General features: G+C 35.0%; 1 protein-coding gene across 2 annotated transcripts; it reads left to right on the top strand.

The window, feature by feature from the left end:
* Positions 1-393: 393 nt before the first annotated feature.
* Positions 394-25,362, top strand: LOC138694889 (gem-associated protein 8-like). Of its 2 annotated transcripts, XR_011331026.1 has the most exons (4): positions 394-1,236; positions 2,596-2,640; positions 13,991-14,232; positions 25,051-25,362. XR_011331026.1 is itself a non-coding variant. In XM_069819059.1 (3 exons), exons 1-3 carry the CDS (start codon positions 678-680, stop codon positions 25,236-25,238), a joined length of 792 nt encoding a protein of 263 aa, XP_069675160.1. In that variant the 5' UTR covers positions 396-677; the 3' UTR covers positions 25,239-25,362. The 2 variants fall into 2 exon arrangements, 1 of the variants encoding a protein (XP_069675160.1); XM_069819059.1 differs by lacking the exon at positions 13,991-14,232 and having other exon boundaries at positions 396-1,236.
* Positions 25,363-26,004: the final 642 nt, after the last annotated feature.

Below are 26,004 nucleotides of genomic sequence, written 5' to 3'. Positions count from 1 at the left end.
AATTTTGTAAATTATCTCGCGACCCCCCCCCCCCCCCCCCCCCCCAAGAGGTTCGCGACGCACACTTTGGGAACCACTGGTCTATGCACTATATAACATCTTTGGTCTATACCAGTCTATATCCTAAGAGGATAGAAAGTCTATTATGACCACAGTCTAGTATACAGTCGCGAAGCTCAATACGTAGTAAATATGCAAACATTAGGTAGTTGCTCACCACTAGGATCGCTAATATCGCCTCATTACAGGCAATGCAAAATAGTACCGTCACAGTCTACTGTTTCTAGCACCCTCAAAACTCAAGCTTCGTGACTGTATTATGACCTCTCAGCTTTCAGCATGGTCTTTCAATGACCTTTCTCCATGGTTTTCTTGTGATACGTCACTTCCGAGAAGTTAGTGATTGGTTCTGATATCCAGGCGAAAGTAACCGAAGCGAATTGAACAAAATTTGTAAATATGTGAATGGTTTGTAATTTGTACGTGTTATGTAGGCAAGGGTTGCAGAGGATTTTCTGTTTTATATCGAGAATATATTGGAAGGTTTTTGTTGATTTATTACCATATATTAAAACATGATTTAACATAGTGCTATACCTATATTGTTTTCATTTCTTTACATAACCTTGCTATAGTGCATATTGACACTTAATGGTGTTTCAAAACACTTCGACTGTATGGCAAATACAGAAGTATCTGGTCAAACTGCGAGGTTAGATGTTGAAGTGGACAGCATGCGTCAGAAGCATTCAAAGAGGAAGAATAAACGTAATAAGAAAAATGGAAGGGACTCTAATGTATGGCAAGGTTCTCGTATGTTCCCGCAACCTTTTGGTGATGCTTCACATTGCAATTGGTTTTGGGAGAACTATTATAATGCTTTAGAATGGCAAGAACGCCATCAGATTGCATATTGGAAATCTCGATCAATTGCATTGGAATATGAAAATAATTTATTACATCAGTACGTGCAAAGCTTGGTATTTAATAAAGAAAAATCAGGAAGTTTTCCTACACATATACAAGTTACAAAAACACCTTCACCACAAAGTGTTCATTCTTCTAAACGGAACAAAAGGAATACTAATCAGAAGAGACATCACAACCAGGTTATAGCGAAAGGTAACGTTCAGCAGAAGCAGAAATATGATTCCAGCCAAGATGAATTTGAATTTCAAGTAACAGAAGAAATGATGGACTTCTTCGAACAAAGCATTAGGCATAAAATGGAACTCAGTAAGTTAAATGCAGTGAGTCCTTTTTGCGTAACGAAAATTAGCTTTTGACCCTTGATCTGTTTAAACAATAGGTAATTCTGGAGGGCTCCACTCCAATATTTTCGAACTTTTTTTTTCACAAACGATTTTATGCTCGACTTTTGGGGATTACTGAAGAATACGATACAGCCATATTACACCCCACTGATGAAACAAAGATGGTATAAGTATACGCAAGGCATACCAAAAGCCTCGACAAATCTAACCTAACGTGTTACTGATTCTCGGCCTTACGATAACAGTCAATCTACCAACAAACGTAAAGTTCCGTATCGTATTCTCCAGTAGATCCGACTTTCGACAAAAGAAAATTCGGAAAAACAATTTCCGACTGCAACCTAACATAACATATCACAATCTGAACTAATTCTAATCCAAGCAAAGCTAAGCTAAAATAACTTAAGTTAACCTAACCTAAACTACTCCAATCGCCGTCAAGCAGTAAATATCTCCTACCAACAAACATAATATTATGCTACCGTCCAAAACTACTTAAAACTTTAAAAATCTAAAAACATGTAAAACCATAGTCCTTCCGCAACAATCTACGCATATAAATGATGTTAATTTAATATAGAATAATTATACATGCTCAGAACTTCTAAATCCGTAGTGACGCTTCCCTCCAGAATTAATAAACAATGTAGGCCTAACCTTAATAGATGTAAGAATGTTTAGAATAAATTAGCGTCAAAGATGTTTGTATAGGTCTACCACATAGAAGTAGCTTAACTAATTGTAGGTTCGGTTGAACTAGCGCTGAGATAGTTCCCTTCCTTCTCCGCTTATGCATCTTCAACTGTCTTACCAGACATGCCAACATAACTTAGGTGACAAAGTTTCATGCTCGTGTACACTCGGGATATGCCTAGTATATTATACGAATCTGTGACAGGAATGTGAAAAGGTTTAATCACCCATGTGTACTGTGTATTTATTTCACTGTTATGTATTTGTCATGCTTCACTATTTTTCAGTGGTTACTCAGTTAATACAAGCTTTGCATTCATCACATTACATTTTATTGTGAGCTTTATAGCCCAACGTTCCTTTCCTTCACTAGAAACCACAACATTTCCAGTTCCATTACCACGCACCAGAACTACTTCAGTGCTGCTTATAATAAAATTTATTATTGCGACAGGATTTATTGTTATTTTAGTTTTCGTTGTATGGAGATTCGACTGTATTACAAAACAGAATGGGGAAAACAAAGATATTTGACACCAGAGCTCTCCATTTCGAGGTTGGAACAGAGACAGATGAAAGATATTTCATGCAGTTGATGTTATAACACTTTATTTTCTTTTGTTTTCAGAAAAGCAACGTGAAGAAGAGAAAAAGAAGACAGAAAAAGAAAAAGGTAATGCATCTCCATAAACAGTAGATACGCCTGCAACCAATTGAAAAATTATAGTACCGGTAATAATTTTTCTGGGCGATTAACTTTATGCACAACCCTCGGGTTCAAATCTTGACAGATACTGTGGGATTTGTGATGGATATAGCAGTTGTGGGCAGCCATTTCACTCATGGCTGCCACAACAAAGTGCCCATTTCACAAAAATATGGATTAATAATATAAAAGTATATTTGCTTGTAACTAATAAATTTGTGTTTCACAAACAATCAAAATATGGTACCACACTTGTATTCTATCACTCTATACCTACAATTATTATTGTATTCATTTTTTTGAAGTGTTAAAAATACAGTATTCTATTCACTGTTCAGATATATTATTATTAAAAGTATTTAACAGTTTCGTAATTTATAGTAATATACGTTACAAGAGCGGTATGTTTGTTTTCATGTTCTCGGAAATTAAAAAAGCTCAACTACGTTTCGCTTTTTCAATCTTTTCCTCGAACATGAAAACAAACATACCGCTCGTGTATTGTACATTATTTTGTGCGAAGATCGTTTATTAATACCTGAAAGACGAATTTCTAATTAGTTGCTATGAAATCTCCATGTTAGTTTCTGTTTAATGACGGCAACTTCGGAAAACCAAAATATCTTTCTTCAACATTGTTGCTATAAAATGTTTTCTGTGTTTACTATACTCCAGCAGGCCGTGATATACGTCTGTCTTCCCCCCCCCCCCCCAGTCTATAAATGCGAACTTAAAACAAACGGTAAGGTTATGTAATGATTTATTTTTCATTTTAATATTTTAACAATATTATTTATATAACATATTGCAGTAATAACATCCGCATCTGGAATCTTGTTGATTTTTTCACGGCTTCCTTAATGTTACTTGTATCAGGAATGCAGTAAGTTTCGTGGAGTAGCAGACTTTACTTAATTTTTGCAAATATTTAAAAACAATAATTAACATAGCAATTTAGGTGAAATTGCAGTGGTAAGTTTCCAATTTATAATTATTACTATGTTAAACGTCTCTAAAAATAATGTGTTAAAAGCCTAAAGCAGTAAAATGAATGTCGCGCTTAAGCGGTAAGAAGAGGGAAATTGTTGTGTGTGTTACGTTGGGAATACTGAATGTGGTATTTCACACTTACCGCGTATTGGTTCTGTGCGGAAAACAAGCAAATACGCACGATCTCGCACAAAAGCTCCTGCCATACTGCAACACTAGCATCTTCATACTATACACTAAACACTAGACTGAAACCATTGAACGATGCAATCCACATCGCAACCTTGTAGCTAGAGAAGGAAGCGCAAGGCAGTACACATATGCTGAGTTCGTTGACCTCTTACATCTGTATTGCGATACGAAGGGAGACTTTTAGTGGCAAGGTTGCCAGACTGTTGGAACTTCCAACTTAATTTTCTAATTAACCGTGCATTTAATCACAAATGTAACATAGGTTTTCTATTCATTTAAGCGTACCATAGCATCCATTTCAGTCTGCAAGGTTTATTTCACTTCCACCATGCATATATTAATTTTATAGAAATCTGTTACTTTTAATAATTACTAGAATATTTTCATTTGTAAAACAGAAATTTACAAGACTGGATTTTACAAAAACTTAGACTTGTAACTTGTAAGTATTAGTCCATACTTTTGTGAGACAAGCAAGTTGCATTTCCCAGATCATAGAACATAGAACTATTTTTATTGATATATATATAAAATATATAATTTGATGCTAGTCTTGTAATATAAATGAATAATAGGATTTTTCTCACAGAATTCATTATATTTCATAAGATTTTTTTATGTTGTCCTCACTATAATATACTTTGTGATTAAAACCAGCCTTTTAGCCTTACATCACTAAATATGTTACGGAATTTTCTTCTTCGTTTTTGTTAATTTTTTCATCAGTTTTCCCTCCTCTTTGCATTATGTAATGGGTCTTAAGGGCTGCTTTGATCTCAACAAAGAATTTTGATTCCATCACTTCCTTATAGATGTTAGCTTAGGAGAATCTTACTGGTACTTTGTCTTTAATTAAAACTTAAATTATGGTTTATTTAACGAACTTAAATTATGGTTTATTTAACGACGCTCGCAACTGCCGAGGTTTTATCAGCGTCGCCGGTGTGCCGGAATTTTGTCCCACAGGAGTTTTTTTGACATGCCACTAAACCTAGTGACATGCGCCTTTCGTATTTAAGCACACTTAAATGCCATCGACCTGGGCCGGGATCGAACCCGCAACCTCGGGCACAGGAGGCCAGTGCTATACCAACTGCGCCACTCAGGGTGACTCTTCAATTAAATACCATATGTTTTTCCCAATGTCATTTATAATGAAAAATAGAGCTCAGGACTAGTTGAACGTTGACAGCTTGCATATCTTCATTTTGCTTTAAAGTCTTCATCTGTACAATTGAATATTCTCATATACTGTCACGGAATTTAAAAAACATAATAAACCAAATTGGCATGAATCAATCTCCAGTAAATTCATGACAGTTCTGAATTTGTTTAACTGATAGTAAAAAATAGCAAAGAAATTGTATTGTGTTATGCATTCATCAAAAAAAAATAAAGAATGGATAGCAATGAAAAACTAAGAGCTCTCTGATTGGCTTTCCAAAGATAAGAAAAGTTACCCATAGGCTCCTCAAAATGATATAAACTCTTAGTAACAGAGTTACATGAGATCCCAGATAAGTTAGCATAAGCCTTATTTTTTTGCACAATAAATTCATGAATTTCTTTAGTAGGGATATACATTAACAATAACAATTCTATATTTCATTTTTGTTAATCATATTTGTAGTAAATTCTCTCAGAAATGAAGCAGTTGACCGAGATCTCTAACCAAGCTATTGTATGGGTTCAAATCGATTCCAGAACTTGGCTATTTGAAAGGTTATTTATTGTATTCTTTTTCATTTCATGCATCAGCAGCAATTTATTGAAATTTCAATTCTAATTGAGGTGTTCTCTGGAACAAGAACTTAACTGCAAAATCTTGAATCTGAGATGCATAACATCAAACATTTTAGATCTTGTACTCGTATAACAGCATTGCACAGAACAATTTTGAAATGCTTCTAGAGGATGCTGTGTTAAGAAAACGCTGATGAATTAGTGGTAAAATTTTAATGATCCTAGCTCAAAGTCTATTGAAGATAGTTAATTTTGGAATTTTTATGTGTTAACATGAAAAAAAAAAAGCATACAGAACACTTTCCAGTGCTCTTAATCTGTTTTTAGATTGTATTAGGTGTTATTTCCTAATGCCTGGCATATTGGAGTTATTTCATTTGCCAGCCTCTAATCGCATGATGGTATAAAAAGTTTATTGAATTCTGATGTAAGACATGGTGACTTTGAATAGTGCTAGAAACTATCAGGCTAATGCATTTAATTTGTTATCTTCTATACTTCAGGTGTATTCAGATTCTCTTACTCAACCTCTTGTGATTGAATCATGCAGAAGATTTTCATTATTCTTAACAATCTATTGTTCATGGTCGAATTCGAACAAGCAGCCATGTGGACCATTGAATCATTAAGAGCAGTCAATCGAAACATTTTGTTTTTATGAATGATAGATATTAGATAGATATTTATTTGTCATCAACATTTATATTAGTTATGGTGTACCACAACTTATGTATACGGGTTTCACCATAACTTTCTATTACATATACCTACAAATAGCATGCAATCCCGGCAGCTGTTAAAGTCATAACTCATCTACTCTCGCTATTAACTTAACTCTAATCAGCCAATTTCTTCTTAATGATCTTACATGTCCACCATCTGTTTGTTACACACTTACGTTCCTTTCAGCATTCCTATCTTGCTAACTAAATTTATACATAATTCCGTCTTTCTGCATTACATCTAACTCGTAACACTTCACCCGGTTATATTTATTGGGATCTTTTTTCTACCTAATACACGTCATTATAATCTTATTAAATCTTGACATTAGTATCTAGTTCACTTTAGATTGATCATTAATTTCTTAACCAAAATCAACACTCAGAAAAAAACCATAGAAAATTGTAAATACTATCAACCAAGATCATCTTTCATAAACTTCACTATATCACTTTCTAAGATTTACTTCTGTACAATAAACTTCATTCGGTAACTATATTTATTAACTAGCCACTTTTTAATTTCCCAACATCTTTTTTTCAATTTATAACTTACTAACTGATCTCTATATCTATGATCCCCTAAACATTTTCATCACACTAAAACACGATTTACGACATTAAATCACCAAACTTCCTGTTGTAATTTCATTCAGACCTTTTATTTACTTCTTATTGCTCATGCACCAACTTCTAAGATTGTAACTTTTTTGGCCCTTAAATGTACCGTCAACGATAAAATACTGCCTTGTGGTGACGAAATCACTATCTCTTCATTCAACACACTTTTCACATCCTGACGTCTTCTCTGAACGCTAACCGCACCTTCTCTTGATCTCCCGTAGAACCCTCTTGATTCAGCTTCTTGTCTTCTTCTTCTCGCTGACTCAGTAGTAGTCTAGACCATATGTTACTGCGATTTGTTTTTATGAATGACGACTTGACTTGCTTCACAGTCAGAAACACATAATTCCTTGCCTTATAGTTGACATTGTTTTGGACTTGTGCTTAAAGTTCCCAATTATTTATAGCAGTATTTAGAATTGTCTTACATAGCAAACATTCGAAAAGAATTAGTAAATACTTGTAAAAAAAACTTCATTGTTTATTTAAGTCAGTGTTCTTCAGTCCATGATCCTTTGGTCTCATGCAGTTCACCAGAATTATTTTTGGGCCCATTTGAACATTTAATATGATGCGTTGCACATAATCATAATTTCTTGATAATTTTATTGTTTTTTTTTTTCCTTTTTTTACTGGCTGTATTTAATTACCTAGCAAACAAAAAAATTTTTTTTTTTTTTTTTACTATACCAACTTTATTTTTTTTCTCATTATACCTACAAAGTGTAGAGAGAAATTCGATGGTGTTTGAATAAAGGGAGATAAGTCATAAAAAAGTTTTGAAATAAATGAGAATTGAACTTCGAAACCTTGTTGCAAATAATTTTCTATACACGTAAAACACATCAAATGCTAGTATTTTTTTGTTTTTGTTTTTTTTTCACACCCACTTGTAGAATTTAACTTGTGTATTCACCTGGAGAACAAAACTCCATTTGCAAAAACTCCCTTTACCTCAACACCATCGAATCATTGTGATCCTGCAAGAAAATTGTGAAGTTTATCACTAAAATACAGTACCAATAGAGATTGATTAATCTGATATGGATACTTCGAAATGTCGAGTATTACAAACATGTCCAGAAAATAACTATACATGAATAATTGCGAATTTTTAATTTCGAACAAAAAGTTCGTGACTATAAACTTAATTTAGCAGAACATAGGTAGCATGTGAATCCAACTAGATCAAGAAAAAAAATTTTTGAATATAAACCATACGAACGTCGAGACATGGAATGCTCATGAAGGAGAATGATATCTGAAAATGGAACAGGCTATTAAAGCCTTTGTTGGAGTAGAAGGAGAGGAAGAAAATGAACTTGTAGTTTTTCTGACGCAATAGCTAATTGCAATATTGACTTGTGCACAGTCTCTGCTTTTCATCCATTACCAAGTTTACGTGTTTTTATAAACAAAAATATTCCTTTTTTTTTTTCTTTCTTTCTTTTTCTTTTTTTTTTTTTTTGTAATAATGACGCTTCATTTTTTATAAAATATAAAACTTTCCTAAAAACCTAAAACTTTGAAAGTGTTAAATCTATTAAAAAAGGTAATATACCTTATTGATGGACGGTACCATTTCAACACTGATGTTGTGTCATCATCAGTGCCTCTTGAACTACTGAGGCTTCATTTTGTCTTGCTTTTCGGTGTTTGCTCTCGTCTATTGTGGGGGGTTTGTTGTTCTTATAGGTCGTTTGTATGTTGTGTATTGTTAGATCAAATAATGTGTTTTTGTGCTGAATTGTAATTGCGTATTAACTAAGTATATGTTGTGTATATGCTATTATGTGCTTGTAGATGATGTATTGTTGTAATATGCTTAATTGTGGACTTTTTGGTGTGATATGTACTATCTTCCTATCTGTTTCTGTGTTATTGTAATTGTGCTTGTTAATAGTAATGTGTTCTGTGTAATTTGATGTCTTATGATTTAGTTAATGCTTTAATGTGTTCATTGTATCTCATTGGGAATGATCTTTCAGTAGAAATCTGTTGCATTTTAATTTTAATGCTCGACCATGCCGAAATGTAGTAATTATACACCTGGTAGCAGCCCTTTAATAGACCTCATTAAAGTACACCTATTCATCAAAGTTCAGGTGTTCCACCAATCAGAAAATACCATTGTAGCAATATAAAAGCGCAAGTATCGATTATTCTCGGATATGCAATCGAAAGACAACTAGTTCTGTTACTGTAATAATTAGCGTTAATTGTAAATAATATTCAAATAAATTCAATTTGTCATCTCGTTTTTCAATGTCTAATTCAATTTCAAGGTTATATCAAGATTAATGTTTATTTTACTCTCTAGATTATATCAAGGTCATTGTCGACATTTGTTTCTCGGAAAAAATCAATACTTTCGCGTCTGCGCTCATCTCACAATTTACGAGGTATTGCACAAGGTCAGTTCCGCTCCTCATTCAGATAAGAATAACATGAATACTTATGAATAATTTCAAGTTAGAAATATAGTCGAGCATAAAAAGTCGTATGAAACTTGACTATAATGGTAATTAAGATGCTCGTATGAAAATTATTAAACTCGCGCTCGTTTCATAAACATACTCGCGTCTTAATTACTGCCATTATAGGCTCGTTGCATAATGTACTATTAAACCCTAGATAAATTGTATTTGTTTGTTTTATGTGATTTAGATATCTCTGTATTGTGTTACTTGTTTTGTATGCTATCTTGTATTTTAGTTTTTTGAGTGGAGCTGCAATTCTGTGTGTGTTGGTATTTATTCATTCATTCATTCAGTGTTTTCTGCCCGATGGCAGGTCTTTCACTGCATTATTCAATCTTTCCTATTTTCCGCCTTCCTCCTACTCTCCACATATGATCCATGTATCTTAATGCAGTTTTTGTTGGGAAATATACATGCAGTTGCATCGCATTGCTTTCCGCATATCACTCTCTCTTTTGCATCTTAAAAGACTTCAAGACCTCAGGGGACTCCCAGCATGGAGGTGAGGAGAGTGGATTTGTCTAATTAGACTCTCCAGACTTCACCGAAATCCACCACAATGGTTAAATATCAGTTCTATCAGGGTTTTTGACCCAGAGATCAGAAAATCCCAGTATTAGTATTGTGATAATAATAATAATAATAATAATAATAATAATAATAATAATAATTCGTGGTGCTACAGCCTGTGAAGGGCCTAGACCGACCAGCCGGCTGCTGGACTCACGCCCACATGCTGAAGCAGAGGTGGACGATCATCCAACCAGAATGGAGGTATCGTGTGGTTAGCATGATGATCCCCCCAGCTGTTATAGCTGGTATTCGCAACCGGATTTCGCTACCTATTGTAGCTCCCCAAGTGCATCACGATGCTGAGTGGGCACCGGTCCCATACACTGGCCGAAATTTCATGAAAAAATTTCTTCCCCCATCAGGAATCGAACCAGCGCGCATTCCGTAATGCGAGTCCTAGGCAGGATGCCTTAGACCGCGACGCCACGGTGCGGGACACAGTATTGTGATACATTAATGTTATGTATTTTTTTCTCGTGTGTTGTTTGTGTTGGTTTGTTGAGTTTCTGTTTTGCCTTTTTTTTTTTTATTAACGTGTCTATTATATTAGGGTTGTAACCATTGTCTTGTGCTATGTATTTTATTGTACTTAGTTCTTAAATGTAGTTGTCCATTGGTATGTTAATTAATCTGTGTGTCTTTATACAGAAATCTGCTTATGTTAAGTATGGGATGTATGTTGTGGTTGTAGTGAGTTCTGTGTATCTTAAATTCATGTTTGTTGTTTGTTTTTGTTGTTTTGCTCAGTAGTTCAAGAGATGCTAATGATGCCATAACACTAGTGTTGAAACTCTACGATCTGTCATTAAGGTGTATTACCTTTTTTAATAGTTTTAACACTTTTAAAGTTTTAAGCTCTTAAGAAAGTTTTGTATTTTATTTGCTTTGAAGAACATTTTGATGAATCTGATGTGGAAATGAATCTGATGTGGAAGGGGAAGCGATTGACGTGTATTCTGTACCATTAAAATCAAGCCTAGGAAAATAACTGTTATTCTTGCAAGGATCTGCAGAAAAACATGTCATATTTACGCAGAAAACACCACCAGCAGCAACAGCAAGCAACAGAGAAATTGCTCTGAAAAAATTTCAGCCACAGAAAAGAAGGTTAACCCAACTATAGATTATAAAGTATATTCGGATAAGGTAAAACTGTCTACCAAGAAAGCAGGATTGTATGTGCTATGTTGCTTATCAGAATGCAACAAAATTTTTCATACAAAGTGGCAGTAAGCCTGAGATAACATTTTGCGCGAATTTTTTTCCTTTACAAATTTCCATGCTAGTAAATGAAGTAGCTACTCAACTGGTAATGAGTAATTTTGTTTCCTTTATGTATCAAAATGACTGTTGAACTATCCCTTTTCAGAATTTACATTGATGAGAGCATTATGAAAGTGCCGAAAAATAACACTGGGTAACAACGAAAATGTTTCTCTCGATATTTTAATTGTTTCTGGTTCATTTTTTTGCGCTGATTTCAAATCTGTAATTATTTTTTCTGAAATGATAACGGTTCCAGAAATATAACGATATTCTTAATTATGTTTGTTCTACTTTGAAGCATGACTTCTAGAGGTGATTGCAGAAATCCACCGGGTTCTTTCTGTTACGTTTGTGGATATTACATCAGTACAAAGCAGAAGAAGCATAACATAAGACCTGGCACCAAATATTATAAAGCTCGCAAGGCTTACTTTGAAGTACCAATACGAGACCAAGACAATTCATGGGCACCACATGTGTGCTATGGTTTCTGTAATACAATTTTGGAAGGATGGCTACGGGGATCTCGGAAATGTATGCCTTTCATTGTTCCCAGAGTTTGGTGGGAACCAACCAACCACCATGACAATTGCTACTTTTGCATGGTCGATATGTCATCTTTGAAACATTTAAAACAACCTGCACTCCCATTTGGACTTCTTTATGCAGAATCTAGGTGCTGCGTCTGAAGAACATGGAAAACGATTCCACCAAGACATGCAAACTATGGAATTGCGATATAAAGGAAAACAGAGTACAGCCATGATTTTTTTTTTGCTGTCTTTTTTTTCTTTTTTCCCTCTTTTTCGTTTCTCTTTTCTGTTTTTCCGCTTTCTTAACTAGTACGTATACAACACCCATGCCAAAGGCAGGACTCGAACCCATAACCTTTCAGACCAAACGATAGAGACATGCTGTGCCCCTACTGCGCGAGCCATCCAGGTTGGCTTGCACGCATTGTAGATGGGAGACTATGTGTGGGGTTTGGTCAGGGATAGTAATCAGCAACACAAAAGGAAAGCATGATCACATCTGAATTTCTAACATACTTAATTCAAGACTGTTATTGTATAAATATGTATTGTCCATCGTAAATATTATATTATATAGTTATTATTCTTTCTGGTAGACTTAATAAATATGCATATTACTTAAACATTTACAGTTAATTTTCCAAAGAACTATTGATGCTACATTTAAAATACTGATATTTCTGAACTCAGCATGTGTGATTTATCGATATGAAACCAAAAAACCAGGAGAAACAAAAAGTTCCTCAAAATTTGTTACCCATTGTAATCATAATAATCATTTATTGCATCCACTGATCATATACATGATATGGGACATGTCATATTTTTCAAACTAATAATTAATTACATAATATACATAAAAGTAGTAACTATAATTAAATGCAACACAAATACAAATATACAAAACTTGGAACTTGATTGAAGAAAACTACAGGTCGGTCGATTTCGGCTATAAGTCCCGTTTGCAGTATGTCTTGAAGTCAGAAGTCAATTTCAGCCATCGCGTCCTTCATGAGAAGACATCCTTCTCGAAGTCAGGATCTGGAAAAGAGGAAGTAAAATTTTTTGAAGTACGGCGTTCTTTTTCTATTCAGTTATGACAATTTTCAATAAATTCGTTCATACTGTAAAAGCAGTTTTTGATTAAAATTTTATAAAGAGCTTTCTTAAATTTCTGATGTGCAGATATTTCTTTAAGATAATTTGGTAGGCTATTATATATATAAGAAGACCAGCATGAATGAAACTGTTTTTATATAAAGTTGTGTTAAAACTTTCAATAAAAATATTATCTTTGTTTCTTGTATTGTACTGATGTGTGTCTGAATTTGTAGGAAAGCAATGCAAACTATATTTGATAAAATTTAAGGTTTCATAAATATAAATACAGGGTAATGGCAAGATATGTAATTTTTTGAGGAATGGTCTGCAGCTGGTAGTTTGAGGCACTTGAACTATGGCTCTAACTGCTCTCTTTTGTAGTTTAAATATTTGGATTGCATTAGGTGAATTACCCCAAAAGATTATACCATACGTTAAGATAGAGTGAAAGTATGCAAAGTATAATGTGCGAGCGGACATTATACATTCTATAGGTCATGAAATGGCTGGACGTCAAAGTGCTAGACAGAAACAAACTTATACGTGCAAAATGAGAAAGATAACTGCATGAAACAGGTTCTTCGCTGTTTTCCTTCCCAATCTCCTCTTCTCTCAGAGTTTTGCAAGTTTGATGTCATATGAAGACTATTCTTTCAGTCTGTGAATTTTAAGTTCAGACACTAATTAAATTGTCACTATCTACATCTTGAAACACGTAATTGTTTCTGTATTCTGGTGAATAAATTAAGTAGAAGCATAGAGAAATTCTTAATAACTGTTGCCAGATATGAATTCCTTGATTTAAAAAAGAAATGAAATTTGAAGAATTCGACAGTTGCAAGTTTATTGAAACATAAACAATAGACAAATTTATACCATCATGCCTGTAGAACAGTAAGTGAAAGAAACTCGTTTAAAATTCTAAGCCACAAACGTGAAGATTGTATAAACCAGGAAGCTTGACTAATTTAGAGGCAAATCAGGCATTTAAGTCTAATCCTTGGATGATTATGGTGGCGATTTCCTCTTTTCCTTCCCCATGTGTAATGTAATGCTTCGAAGCTGTAGATCACTTTGCCATCTTTGCCTGCAGTGCACCACATGGAGGCGGATATCTGCTTTGCATCAAGATGATGATCATGATGATGATGATGACGATGACTGACGACAGCAATGATGATGATTAATGGCGGAATGGTGGAGTAATGGCAGTAGTAATGGGAGTGTCTTGCAGAAACCTGCACCAAACACCATCTTTGTCCATCACAAATTCCACACTGGGATTTGAACTTGGGTTTCTGGCATGGAAAGCTGACACTAGATGATCTGCAAATGGTGCGCCTGATGATGATAAGCTTATATTTAAAACTCGAGTCTTCCTGAAAGTCACTAACATTGTATCTTGTAATTTCTTATTATCAGAATAAGAATTATGTATGAATCAGTTTGAATACTTTTCTCATTACAAATCTGCTTTTTGGTATGGAAAGGTAGCAGAAGCCATTAAATTTTACTATTGACGAGGACAGTGGTGAAAACTGGTTAAAATATGCAAACCATGTAATTCTCTAGTTGAAGATGTGATTTTATTTTGACTCCTAACCTCAACTTCAGCCAACAGTAATTCTGTCATTGAAAAAACCGAATGCATGCATTAAATTGGGATATTACGGAATTTAAATTCCGGTGCCAAAGGATTAAATTCAGATTCGTGTCAGTTATAAAAAAAATCTTCAGTTTCCATTGTTCTCCATACTGCAACATTTAAACTGGCAAGCAAACATTCTGATGGGGGCAGATAAAAAAGTTAAATTTTTTTCTTCCACCATGTTAATAATGTCAAAAGAAGTGCTTATACAAATTTTGGCCACTCGACCGCAATTACGAGGCCGTCCAGAAAGTGATTTTCCCTGGGGCTGTATACAGAAAGAAAAGCACAATTGCATGGAAATATTTATTGAAACAGATACAGCAATTGTTGCGCTATTTTTCAACATATCCTCCAATAGAATTGAGACTTTTTTACACCATGAGATCAATTTTTGTATCCTTGTGTCGTAGAAACCATCCGCATGGGATCGGAACCAGCATTTGACAGCCGTCTGCATCTCTCTGTCAATCCCATGATGTGACAAATGTCTCAATTCTGATGGGGAATAAGTCGAAAACAATATTGCTGTATCTGTTCCAATAAATTTTTCAAATGAAATTTTATTTTCTTCCTGTTAACAGCTCCTGGCGAACTTATTTTTTTACTGTTCTCGTGATTGCGGTCGAGTGGCCAAAATTTGTATAAGCACTTCTTTTAACATTATTAACATGATGAAAGAAAAAAAGATAACTTTTTTATCTGCCCCAATCAGAATGTTTGCTTGTGAGTTAGTTCATTTGAACTATTCTTCAGTACTGGTGTTTAGCACTACACTGCCACTCGCATAGCATAGAGTTAAGGAGCTGGTCTCTTTATCTGAAGGTGTGCATGGTTGTGGGTTCAATTCCCGCTTGGCTGCTTACCTGGTTGGGTCTTTTTCGAGGTTTTTCCCAGCTGTAAGGCCAATGTCAGGTAATCAGTGGCGAATCTTCGGTTGCTAGATGACCTTGAAATTGATACAGTGCTGGTACCGTAAAATATCTGATTTACAGAAAAAAAAAACGTTTTTAACAAAAAAATTACGAAACTTGCGTCAAAAGGAAGTCCTTACAGAGACCAAATCTGGGATTTAGTTTACAAATATACATTCTGAAGAACCTGAACAGGAACATCTTCAGACATGCAAGTGCTTTGTTTGGGAAAGATATAAAGTTAGTTTCGTGCTGCAAACTATTACTTAAGAATATTTTTAGAAACTTGACTAGTAAGCTGTAACTGGTTAACTGATAATATGAATTTTGATGTTGATGATCCGTTTTACTACTAGGTTCAAAAAGTTCCCGGAATTTTACTACCATTTTTCGTATTAATATATAACAAGGGATATTATACATTTGTTTTGTTGGTAACATTCATGATGTCATTTCCTTAAAGTTTGTTGATAATGGCGATTGTTGGTTTTGAGTTGTAGGCAGTTGTTTATCATAGTGTTTTGTTTGTTCGTCGCATTTTGTAATTATGTCCACAGAGCAAAGTACAAACATCAAGTTCTGTGTTTTGCTGGGGACATGATCAGTATGGCTGATGAAGATGGTGATTTCTTAAACAAAATGAAACTGGTGCTACTTTTACGACCCAGTCCCTAAACGACAGTCATGTGAGTGGAAATCGAAAACATCTCCTCGGAAGCAAAAATTTCCTAGGGACACTTCCAAAGGCAAAGTTATTTTAAATGTTATGTTTTATTTAACGACGCTCGCAACTGCAGAGGTTATATCAGCATCGCCGGATGTGCCGGAATTTTGTCCCGCAGGAGTTCTTTCACATGCCAGTAAATCTACTGACATGAGCCTGTCGCATTTAAGCACACTTAAAGCAAAGTTATGTTGGAAGTTTTCTTCGACTCTCAGGGTCTCATGCACCATGAGTTCATTCCAGAAGGCCGTACTGTAACGAAAGAATTTACGTAGAAACCCTCCGTCGCCTCTGGGACGCAGTGAGAAGGAAACGTCCAGAAAAGTGGGTAGAAAACAACTGGTTCCTTATGCATGACAATGCACCTGCTCATCGCGCAATTATTGTAAAGAATTTTCTTGCCAGGCACAACAAAACTGCTTTGGATCACCCACCATACTCTCCTGATCTCTCACCACCTGATTACTTTCTGTTTCCCCGTCTGAAAAGTCATCTGAAAGGACGGAGATTCAATGCTGAAGAGGTTATCGCAAACGCGACGAGAGCACTAAGACGGGTTTCACAAAATGGCTTCCAGGCCTGCTTCCAGGAACTCTACACGCGTTGGCAAAAGTGTGTTGTTGCGGAAGGCAACTATTTTGAAGGAAATGCTGTAGAATAGTGTTTAAGGTACGTTGTTTCTATGATGCTAGCAAATTCCGGGAACTTTTTGAACCTAGTATGTATAATTTATCACCTAGATAGTGTAGTGAATTTACTACTGTCTCTTCTGCATTTGCTTTAGTATTAGTAATGCATCAGATCCAAAAGAAATGTAATTTATTTATTATTTCTTTGCTGTTATGCTAAATTAAGTAGTAAATAAGTTTTAAGTTTTTTTTTATATTTTTATCTGTAAGTTGTAAAAATATTGTCCATACTGGTATTTTTTTAAATTCATTTTGTTAAATTTTATGTTGTTGTTGTTTTCTAATGCCAGGCGTTTGACAATAAAGTCATTTGACCTCTTGCACTCCAATATTTTTCAAAGATATTATCATGACCAGCCACTGAAGCACAGATTTTGAGGTGTTCCGAATCCATTTCTTGGTTTGAGTTGCACAATGGGCAGTTAGGGGACTGATATATTCCAATTCTATGCAGGTGTTTGGCCAAACAATCATGGCCTGTTAAATTTTATATATCTACTTATTTACTTGTTTTTTTGTTCTCTGAGCATAAACATGCAAGATCTCAAATTAAATCAGAATTTTAATGGAAGTCACTGCCTTCTAAGCAACCATCTTCATATTTTAGTAATCAACAATAAATTTAATAATTATTCTTGGATATAAACAGACATTGTTCTTTATGGTTAAAAAAGATAAGATAATTATCTAGCAAGATTTCATAATCGGAAGTTTTGGTATTTCGTGATGATGGAATTTAAAATTTTTTTTTTTTAAATAGGCCTATTTAATATTTATTTAATACTATACACTTGAGCTAAATTAGGCATTGCAGCCCGAAAGAGCAGAAGCTCGTGCTCGGGCGCAGTTCAGATCAGTTATACAAAATATATCACAAAATTAAGAGAGTTCATTGAGCACAATAACATTAATAAATGATAAAATACATACAGCATGTAATATAATAGAGTCTATATACAAATAGAAAATACAAAAGTACATGTATATTAGAGTATCAATTTTTAACTCAGTTAGCTTAAACAATTAAATAATCAATCTGATTTGTTTCTTAAATCTGTGTGTGTTAAGTGTACTTAGCTCAGGGTAAGCTCTAATTAATGTATTATATATTTTGGGTCCAAAATTTATGCTGTGTTTTAATCCAGCAGTTGTGTGGCATTTGGGAGTATTTAGAAAGAAACTGTAGTTTTGTCTCGTATGGTATTCATGAGGATCAAATTTAAAATTATATTCATGGTACAGAAGCATTCATTAGTAGGCCTATTCCTGAGAGAAATTTATATTGTTTTCCGAAGACTATAGAAATCATGGTCCGGTCCAGAGGTCTTCTCCTGCAATTAATTATTTTAAAAACAATTTATCATATTTTTTCGAATACCCTGCACACTTTTTTTTCCTCCTGAAATATACAAGTAAAAACTACGGATGCACAGCTTATTCGAAATGAAATTGGCAACATTGCCCGATTTTCCTCCTGCACAACTTGTAAGGTAGTAATACATGCCATTATCTTCCCACGTAGGTATTTTAATTGTTAATATTGTCAAATGACGTTTGGATTAGCAATACATGCATCAGAATCAAGTTGAAGTATGATATGTGTATAGTTTGTACATCTAATATTTTCAATAATGAAAATGAGTACCACTAAAGGTATGAGATTGTGGGCCTTCACTTGCAGCGAGAAACTTAAAATTATTATCAAAGATGCGAAGAAACCTGAAAATCATGCTACACCCTGTAAATTTGATGTGACTGAAAGTTGCATCAGAGACTGAAGGAAAAAGAACTATTATTAAACATATAAAATAATAGTACATTATGCAACGAGCCTATAATGATAGCAATTAAGACGCGAGTATGTTTATGAAACGAGCGCGAGTTTAATAATTTTCATACGAGCGTCTTAATTACCATTATAGTCAAGTTTCATACGACTCTTTATGCTCGACCACATTTCTAACTTGTTGTTCTTATCTGACTGAGGAGTGGAACTGACCTTGTGCAATACCTCGTAAATTGTGAGATATGCGCAGACGCGAAAGTATTGATTTTTTCCGAGAAACAAATGTCGACATTGATCTTGATATAATCTAGAGAGTAAAATAAACATTAATCTTGATATAACCCTGAAATTGAATTAGACATTGAAAAAGGAGATGACAAATTGAATTTATTTGAATATTAATTACAATTAACGTTAATTATTATAGTAACAGAACTGACTTAATTTCAAATATAGGTGATTTATTGTGCAATTGGTGAAATGAATTTGCGGGAATGTGCTTTGTGAAAGGCTGGAAGATGACGGTGAATTGATGTTAATTTGTGTGTTGTTTTTTTCGACTGAGTTTAATATTGTATTTGAGATTTCAATTTTATTTTCAACATAACCTTCAACATAACCTTCTGCGACAGTATTGGATTTCCAGCCTCCGTGGCATATCCGAGAATAATCGATACTTGTGCTTTCATATTGCTACAATGGTATTTTCTGATTGGTGGAACACCTGAACTTCAATGAATAGGTGTACTTTAATGAGATCCATTAAAGGGCTGCTACCAGGTGTATAATTACTACATTTCGGCATGGTCGAGCATAAAGATAGTTAATTTACTGACGTGTGCTATTAATGTTGCAGGTAGAGTTACCAACTTTTTTTGAAGAAAATATGGAAGAGTAGAAATTGACGAAATTTCACGTAGAAAATTGACAAATTATTTGGTTCAGTTATTAACTCGCCAGTTTTCCAAGTCATAACATTAGCACTGTTTGATTTTAGACAGGTGAGCACTAAAACCCATTTCTGGCAGACATTACTTTCTATAAAGGCTGCACATTTTAATGTCTGTCTTGAACAACAAAATTCATCATATAATCATTCACGGCAAAATTAAAAGTTTAAAATAAAAATGTTTATATTATGCAAAAATGAGGGACAAAAATGCTCGAAGAGAAGAATAATACGGGAGCTGGGAGACTGTTAAAAATTAGGGGCAAATACAGAAGATCCCGGGAAATACGGGAGGGTTGGCAACCCTATTTGCAGAATATCGTATAAATGGCCGATTAAGCAAGACAGCTGACATGCATGTAGGGTGTATGCATAGATGGTTTGAAATTCGTTCTGTTCCAGAATAAAATTGATTGTTAACTGAACTGTATTTGTGTTTGATTATTTTGAATTTGTCGTGAATACGTATTTGAGGGTGTGGAATTTTCGAGAAAGTATGGTAAATACAACTGGTATGGAATTTTCACTTCATTATTTTATTTCAATTGTTTTTTAATTATTTATACACTTCTATTTTATAACTTTAATCAGAATAATAGGTACTACATTAAAATAATAAACTTGTTGCACTTTATATGCTATACCATGGCCTTCTCTATTATCCAAAGATGTTTTCATTGTCACAATAGATACATAGTCCTCACATCTCTCTGAACAGCATTTATTCTTATTTTATAGGAAGTCCTATTTCTAGGATTGCCCAGTTTTCAAACTGAAAATAAGGGATATTAGTCCCATCACATTATCGACATGTTTTACCTTTAGGAGGATCTTATTTACATTTTTTATACACCAGCATTAAATAAACAGTCTTTATTGTTGATGAAAATCTTTCATAATATGCCACATTATTGTACCAGAGCCGTAAAGTATTACCAGCAAATTGGGATTACATAGAATGGACGCTGAGGTAATTTTCCTGTTTTGTTTTTCTGTGCACATATGCTCCGAAAGTGTTTAGTTCCTTTTTCAAGCTTAGTGTAATCGAGCACACACTAGAGTTTCTTGATAATAATTAATTGAATGTCCCGTGCTGTGACGTCGTGGTCTAAGGCATCCCGCCTAGGACTCGTGTTATGGAATGCACACTGGTTCGAGTCCTCATGGGGGAAGAAATTTTCTCATTAAATTTCGGCCAGTGTATGGGACCAGTGCCCACCCAGCATCGTGATGCACTTGGGGAGCTACGATAGGTAGCAAAATCCGGTTACGCATACAGCTATAATGGCTGGGAGGGTTCATCGTGCTAACCACATGATACCTCTGTTCTGGTTGGATGATCGTCCACCTCTGCTTCAGCATGTGGTCGTGAGGCCAGCAGCTGGGTGGTAGGTCTTGGTTCTTCATGGACTGTAGCGCCACGGATTATTAATTAATTGAATGTAAGAGTTGAGACTCAGGATCCAAACATCACCTGCCTTGTTGCCAGGGTGCGAATTAAGATTTCTGATGAGGAGAGGGATAGAATCCTAGATAGAGAATACCGTACATACAATTATTATTATCCTCATTCGATACGGCTCAACCCTTGGTCGCACTGAGTTGCTTGTCTTGCATTTTGATCTAATAATAATATTATATCTATGAGGAGGCTTAAAATAAGATGTGTAATTCCTAAGTTATTGATTGTTGTCAGCCTGCCCGTGATGATAATACATCAATATTATTTTCTTTGCTAACTTTATACTTTATAAAGAATACTCATATTAAAACAATTATATTTTGTGAGGGGGAATACAAGTTATCCCTGGCAGGGATGTTAATATGAATTTTGAGAGGGAGATAACTTTTCAACAGGGAGGGGGGGAAATCTCTCTTCGCACCCTGCTTCTTGCATAATCCAGTAACGACTTTACTTCCAATAAATTCAAGTTACCAGCTTTTTTTTTTATGCTCGACCATGCCGAAATGTAGTAATTATACACCTAGTAGTAGCCCTTTAATGCACCTCATTAAAGTACACCTATTCATTATAATTCAGTTGTTTAGCCAATGAAAAATCACCTTTGTACTGATTGTACCATTATAAAACCGCAAGTATCGATTATTCTCGGATATGCAATCGAAAGACAATTAGCGAAAAGTCACGGAGCCTGGAAATCCAATACTGTCGCAGAAGGTTATGTTCTGTTACTATAATAATTAGCGTTAATTGTAAATAATATTCAAATAAGTTCAATTTGTCATCTCGTTTTTCAATTCTAAATCAATTTCCAGGTTATATCAAGCCTAATCTTCATGTTATTCTCTAGATTATATCAAGGTCAATGACATTCGTGTTTCGGAAAAAATCAATACATTCGCGCTTGCGCACATCTCACAATTCAGGTCAGTTCCACTCCTCACTTACATAACCATAACATGAATACTTCTGAATAATTTCAAGTTATAAATATGGTCGAGCATAAAAAGTCGTATGAAACTTGCCTATAATGGTAATCAAGATGCTCGTATGAAAATTATGAAACTCGCTTGCGCTCGTTTCGTAAACAAACATACTCGCGTCTTAATTACTACCATTATAGGCTCGTTGCATAATGTACTAATGTGTGTGTGTGTGCGTGTGCGTTTTTTTTTCTTGTTGTAGAACCTTGGCTGCTCTATATATGTCCCTCCTGTACTCTATTTGTCTTCTCCATCTCTTTACATTGCTGTCCCTCTCATCAATCCATCTTGCATGCTGTCTTCCTCTAAATCTTCTTCCTCCTGGTTTACCATCCAGTTCTTCTCTTTACATTCTTTCCTCAGGCATCCTGTATACATGTCCCAACCACTTTAACCTCTGCACCTTAATTGATGTTACTAAGTCGATTTTGTTATAGAGTTGTAAATTTCTTTATTTGTTCTTGACCTCCACTCCCTTCTGCCGTTTATTGGTCCAAAAATTCTTCTCAGCAATTTTCTTTTCGATATAATTTCTTTTTCTTCCATCTTTGTAAGTGTCCAAGTTTCGCTTCCATACATCACATGTCTAATTATAGTTTTGTATACATTTATTTTAACTTTCCTTGATAGATTTTTGTTTCTTAGGATTTTAACTGAAGTCCTCGTAAAACAATAATAAATCAAATCGATATCTACTTCGACAGGTATTACTAATGAACGCTTCTGTACATCTTCAGAATGTCAGATGTTCTGAGAAATTTTTGACAAACTAAATTTAAGACCATAAAAATTTTGAAGATCCTTAATTTTTCCCGTTCATTTTGTGTTAAACTTCATTGTATATCATACTAATAGATTCGACATATGTTTTTTCCTCCCCCCCCCCCCCCTCCTTTCAGTAAGCTATCAATATCTGTTTTATTTAAAACTGGATGTGCTGTCGCCAGGGTTGCCAGACATCCTGAATTTCCCAGGATTGTTCTGGATTTTAATGGTTTGAGTTATATTTGCCCTGGAATGTAAAAAAAATTGGAAAAATACAATCTTTAGCTCATTTATATAAAATTATTTTTAAAATTCCTTATTCATTTTTTAAAACCCTGTAACCTACGTTCAATGTCGTCATCAATGCCATCTGGCGCCTCCTATCTGGTTGTACTGAAATAAAAACGATAATACTATAGAATATATTTAATATTATACAATATCTTTAGTCCACACCTGTGGAGTAACGGTCTGGCCGCGAAACCAGGTGGCCCGGGTTCGATTCCCAGTTGGGGCAAGTTACCTGGTTGAGGTTTTTTCCGGGGTTTTCCCTCAACCCAATATGAGTAATATGGGTAATTTTCCGTGCTGGACCCCAGACTCATTTCACCGGCATTATCACCTTCATTTCATTCAGACACTAAATAACCTAAGATGTTGATAAAGCGTCGTAAAATAACCTACTAAAAATACAATATCTTTATCCTTTACTCTCTTTGGAAGTTGATTTATTATTAATAGTATTTAAACACTGTATCATACATTTCTTCTGTGTAGATCAGGCTGTAATATGACCATTATTTTTCCAGACTTTATTAATAATTCAAAGGAAATTTCATAATCTAGTAAAAATTTAACAAAATTAAAAGTTCAGGCCCTATGTAATTAGCTGAAATACATAAAACGAATAAAATCAGTTGTATTACAAATTTAATTAATTCAAATGTGTAGTCACGTTAAGGTACGCTGTATCACCACCAGACAGCAGATTTTCAGTCTCTACACAGCAACGAGACGTTACATCCCTTGGCGTACGGAGGGAACGTAGCAATGATTTCAGTGACCTCTCTGCAACTGACGTACACCTAAAGGTACGGTCACATGTCGCTACTTTTGCTGCGCAACTTTTGTACTGCAGCTGCAAAAGTTGCGTGTCGTGTTCACACGTAAGCCAAAAGTAGCGCGCTGCATGCTACTTTTCGTGCTGCGCAACTTGAGTGCAGCAAAAGTTGCAACTGGAGGTTGCGAGTCTGTTCACACACAACGCTCTACTCTTGCAGCCGCAGTCATGGTGCAGGTTTCCATCTCCCTGTTGACTTCTCAATATACATTTTGTGATTATGTTCGCATTATTAATAAACTCAAGCGAGGGCTTACTTATCTATTATTTGCTTTTCTGTCCTAACTAGTATTCAGAAATTGGCACTATTTTTACTATAAAGCTTTTAAAAAACGCCTATATACTTAAATGATAACCAACAGCATATTCACGTAATCACTGTTGGCAACCCTCCTGTTTGAAACTACGCTACAGAAAATTAAAAAAAGTGAACTGTATCGTCAGCAAATATGCTCAGACTGTGTTGTGCATTTAATAACTGTTACAAATAATTTATTTTCATCACATCTAAAATTAAAATACATCCAAACAATAAAAGTATCATTGGCATATCTGGGTGGCAACACTGGTCGCAACCGCAGCAAAAGTTTCAACAAAACCGATATCAAAAATGCTGCGGCTGCAACCCTGAGAACCCTGTTCACACGTCGCTACTTTTAAGCTGCGCGCAGCATGGAAAAGTAACGAGCAGCAGGTTCGGCAGCCGCTACTTTTCGGGTTGCACCGTTGTTCACATGTCGCAGTACGAGAGTTGCGCAGTTTTTTGTACTGCAGCGCTGCAAAAGTAGCGACGTGTGACTGTACCTTAACATTCAGTATCGGGACCTCAAATCTGCTGTCTGATCATCACCTGTCCTGGATTCCAGACAAGAGAATCTGGCAACCCTGGCTGTTGCTCACCTATGCCACATGAAGGAAATGCCAAGTCTTTATCATGTAAAATCCGACCGATTTGTACCTTAAAAAAAGTGTGTTTTTTGATCTGCTGTCTCTATCACTCCTATGCGATTTGGCACCAGTGTCCCTCCTGTACAGTCAGAATTACCAACTCTGCGGGTATTTGAATCACAATTTGGGAAGCATTGCTGTAATGTAATACTGCTTATTTTTCAGGTTTTCATGACGCATCCCTCCCACCAAGGAAACAAGTGGGACTTCAGAGAACTCAGGAAATGAAGCTAATGTATGGTGAAAAAGCACCAATGATTTTGGGAATGGAGACGGCCATGCAGCTTAGCTTTGATCGAAATTGTGATCTGAAACAACCAAAACTATGGCCGAACATCCCTCTGAAGTTATGATAAGGAACTCTACAGTATCGATATGACGTAAAAATGTCTGGGAAATTTTATATACATAATATTTAGCTCTGTAATATTAGGATCATTCTCCATATAAATTGTATAAATAAATGCATTGCTTGTACACGTTCCTTTTTCTAACCTTCCATGTTACCCTATATTTCTTATCCACATTCCCATCCTATATCAAATTATTAGAGTTGAGCTTAACCGATGTTTTCAAGTGTCTTTTCTACTATACTGTGACTAATTAATAAATATTTTTTACTTTTAGTGGTGATTTTGTCACACAGATAAGAATATGTATATAGTATTAGTTTACTTGTTGTGAAATAAATGTACACTGCCGAGCAAAAAAAACGCAACACTTGAATAAATTTGAAATATCAAACTATAATACAAATTATAACATTACTGTGTGCTTCTATGGACCTGTTTGTGTTAGGCAAGTGTCAATTCATGTTTTGGAGAGTAAAGTATACTCATTGGGTGGTTTGTGACACCCTTTTTGCCACTTCCAGTCCCTTACTCTATATTTTTTTGCTGTGCCATTAAAATTTACAACCCTAAACACAAGCAGCCAAAACAAAGCTACAACACTATTGTTTTCTTTTTATGCTTATAATGGAATTCTGTGATAATGAACTCAGTTTTAAACAATATTTACGAGAGTTAAGATGCCGTTAAGCCCCGAGAATGCCACTAGAGAAGTCGTGTTGGTAGAGGATGACCACAGCTTACATTATGTGACTCAGGAGTTGCATAC

Source organism: Periplaneta americana, chromosome 2 (genome assembly GCF_040183065.1).
Source record: "Periplaneta americana isolate PAMFEO1 chromosome 2, P.americana_PAMFEO1_priV1, whole genome shotgun sequence".
In the NCBI taxonomy this organism is placed as follows: Eukaryota; Metazoa; Arthropoda; class Insecta; order Blattodea; family Blattidae; genus Periplaneta; species Periplaneta americana.
This window is presented reverse-complemented; position numbering and strand designations above follow the sequence as displayed.

Coding starts and splice junctions, on each gene's coding strand:
- LOC138694889 (XM_069819059.1), top strand. CDS start 678: ATGGCAAATACAGAAGTATCTGGTCAAACTGCGAGGTTAGATGTTGAA. Junction 1,237..2,595: donor TAGGCATAAAATGGAACTCA/GTAAGTTAAATG, acceptor TTTTGTTTTCAG/AAAAGCAACGTGAAGAAGAG. Junction 2,641..25,050: donor GAAGACAGAAAAAGAAAAAG/GTAATGCATCTC, acceptor CTTATTTTTCAG/GTTTTCATGACGCATCCCTC.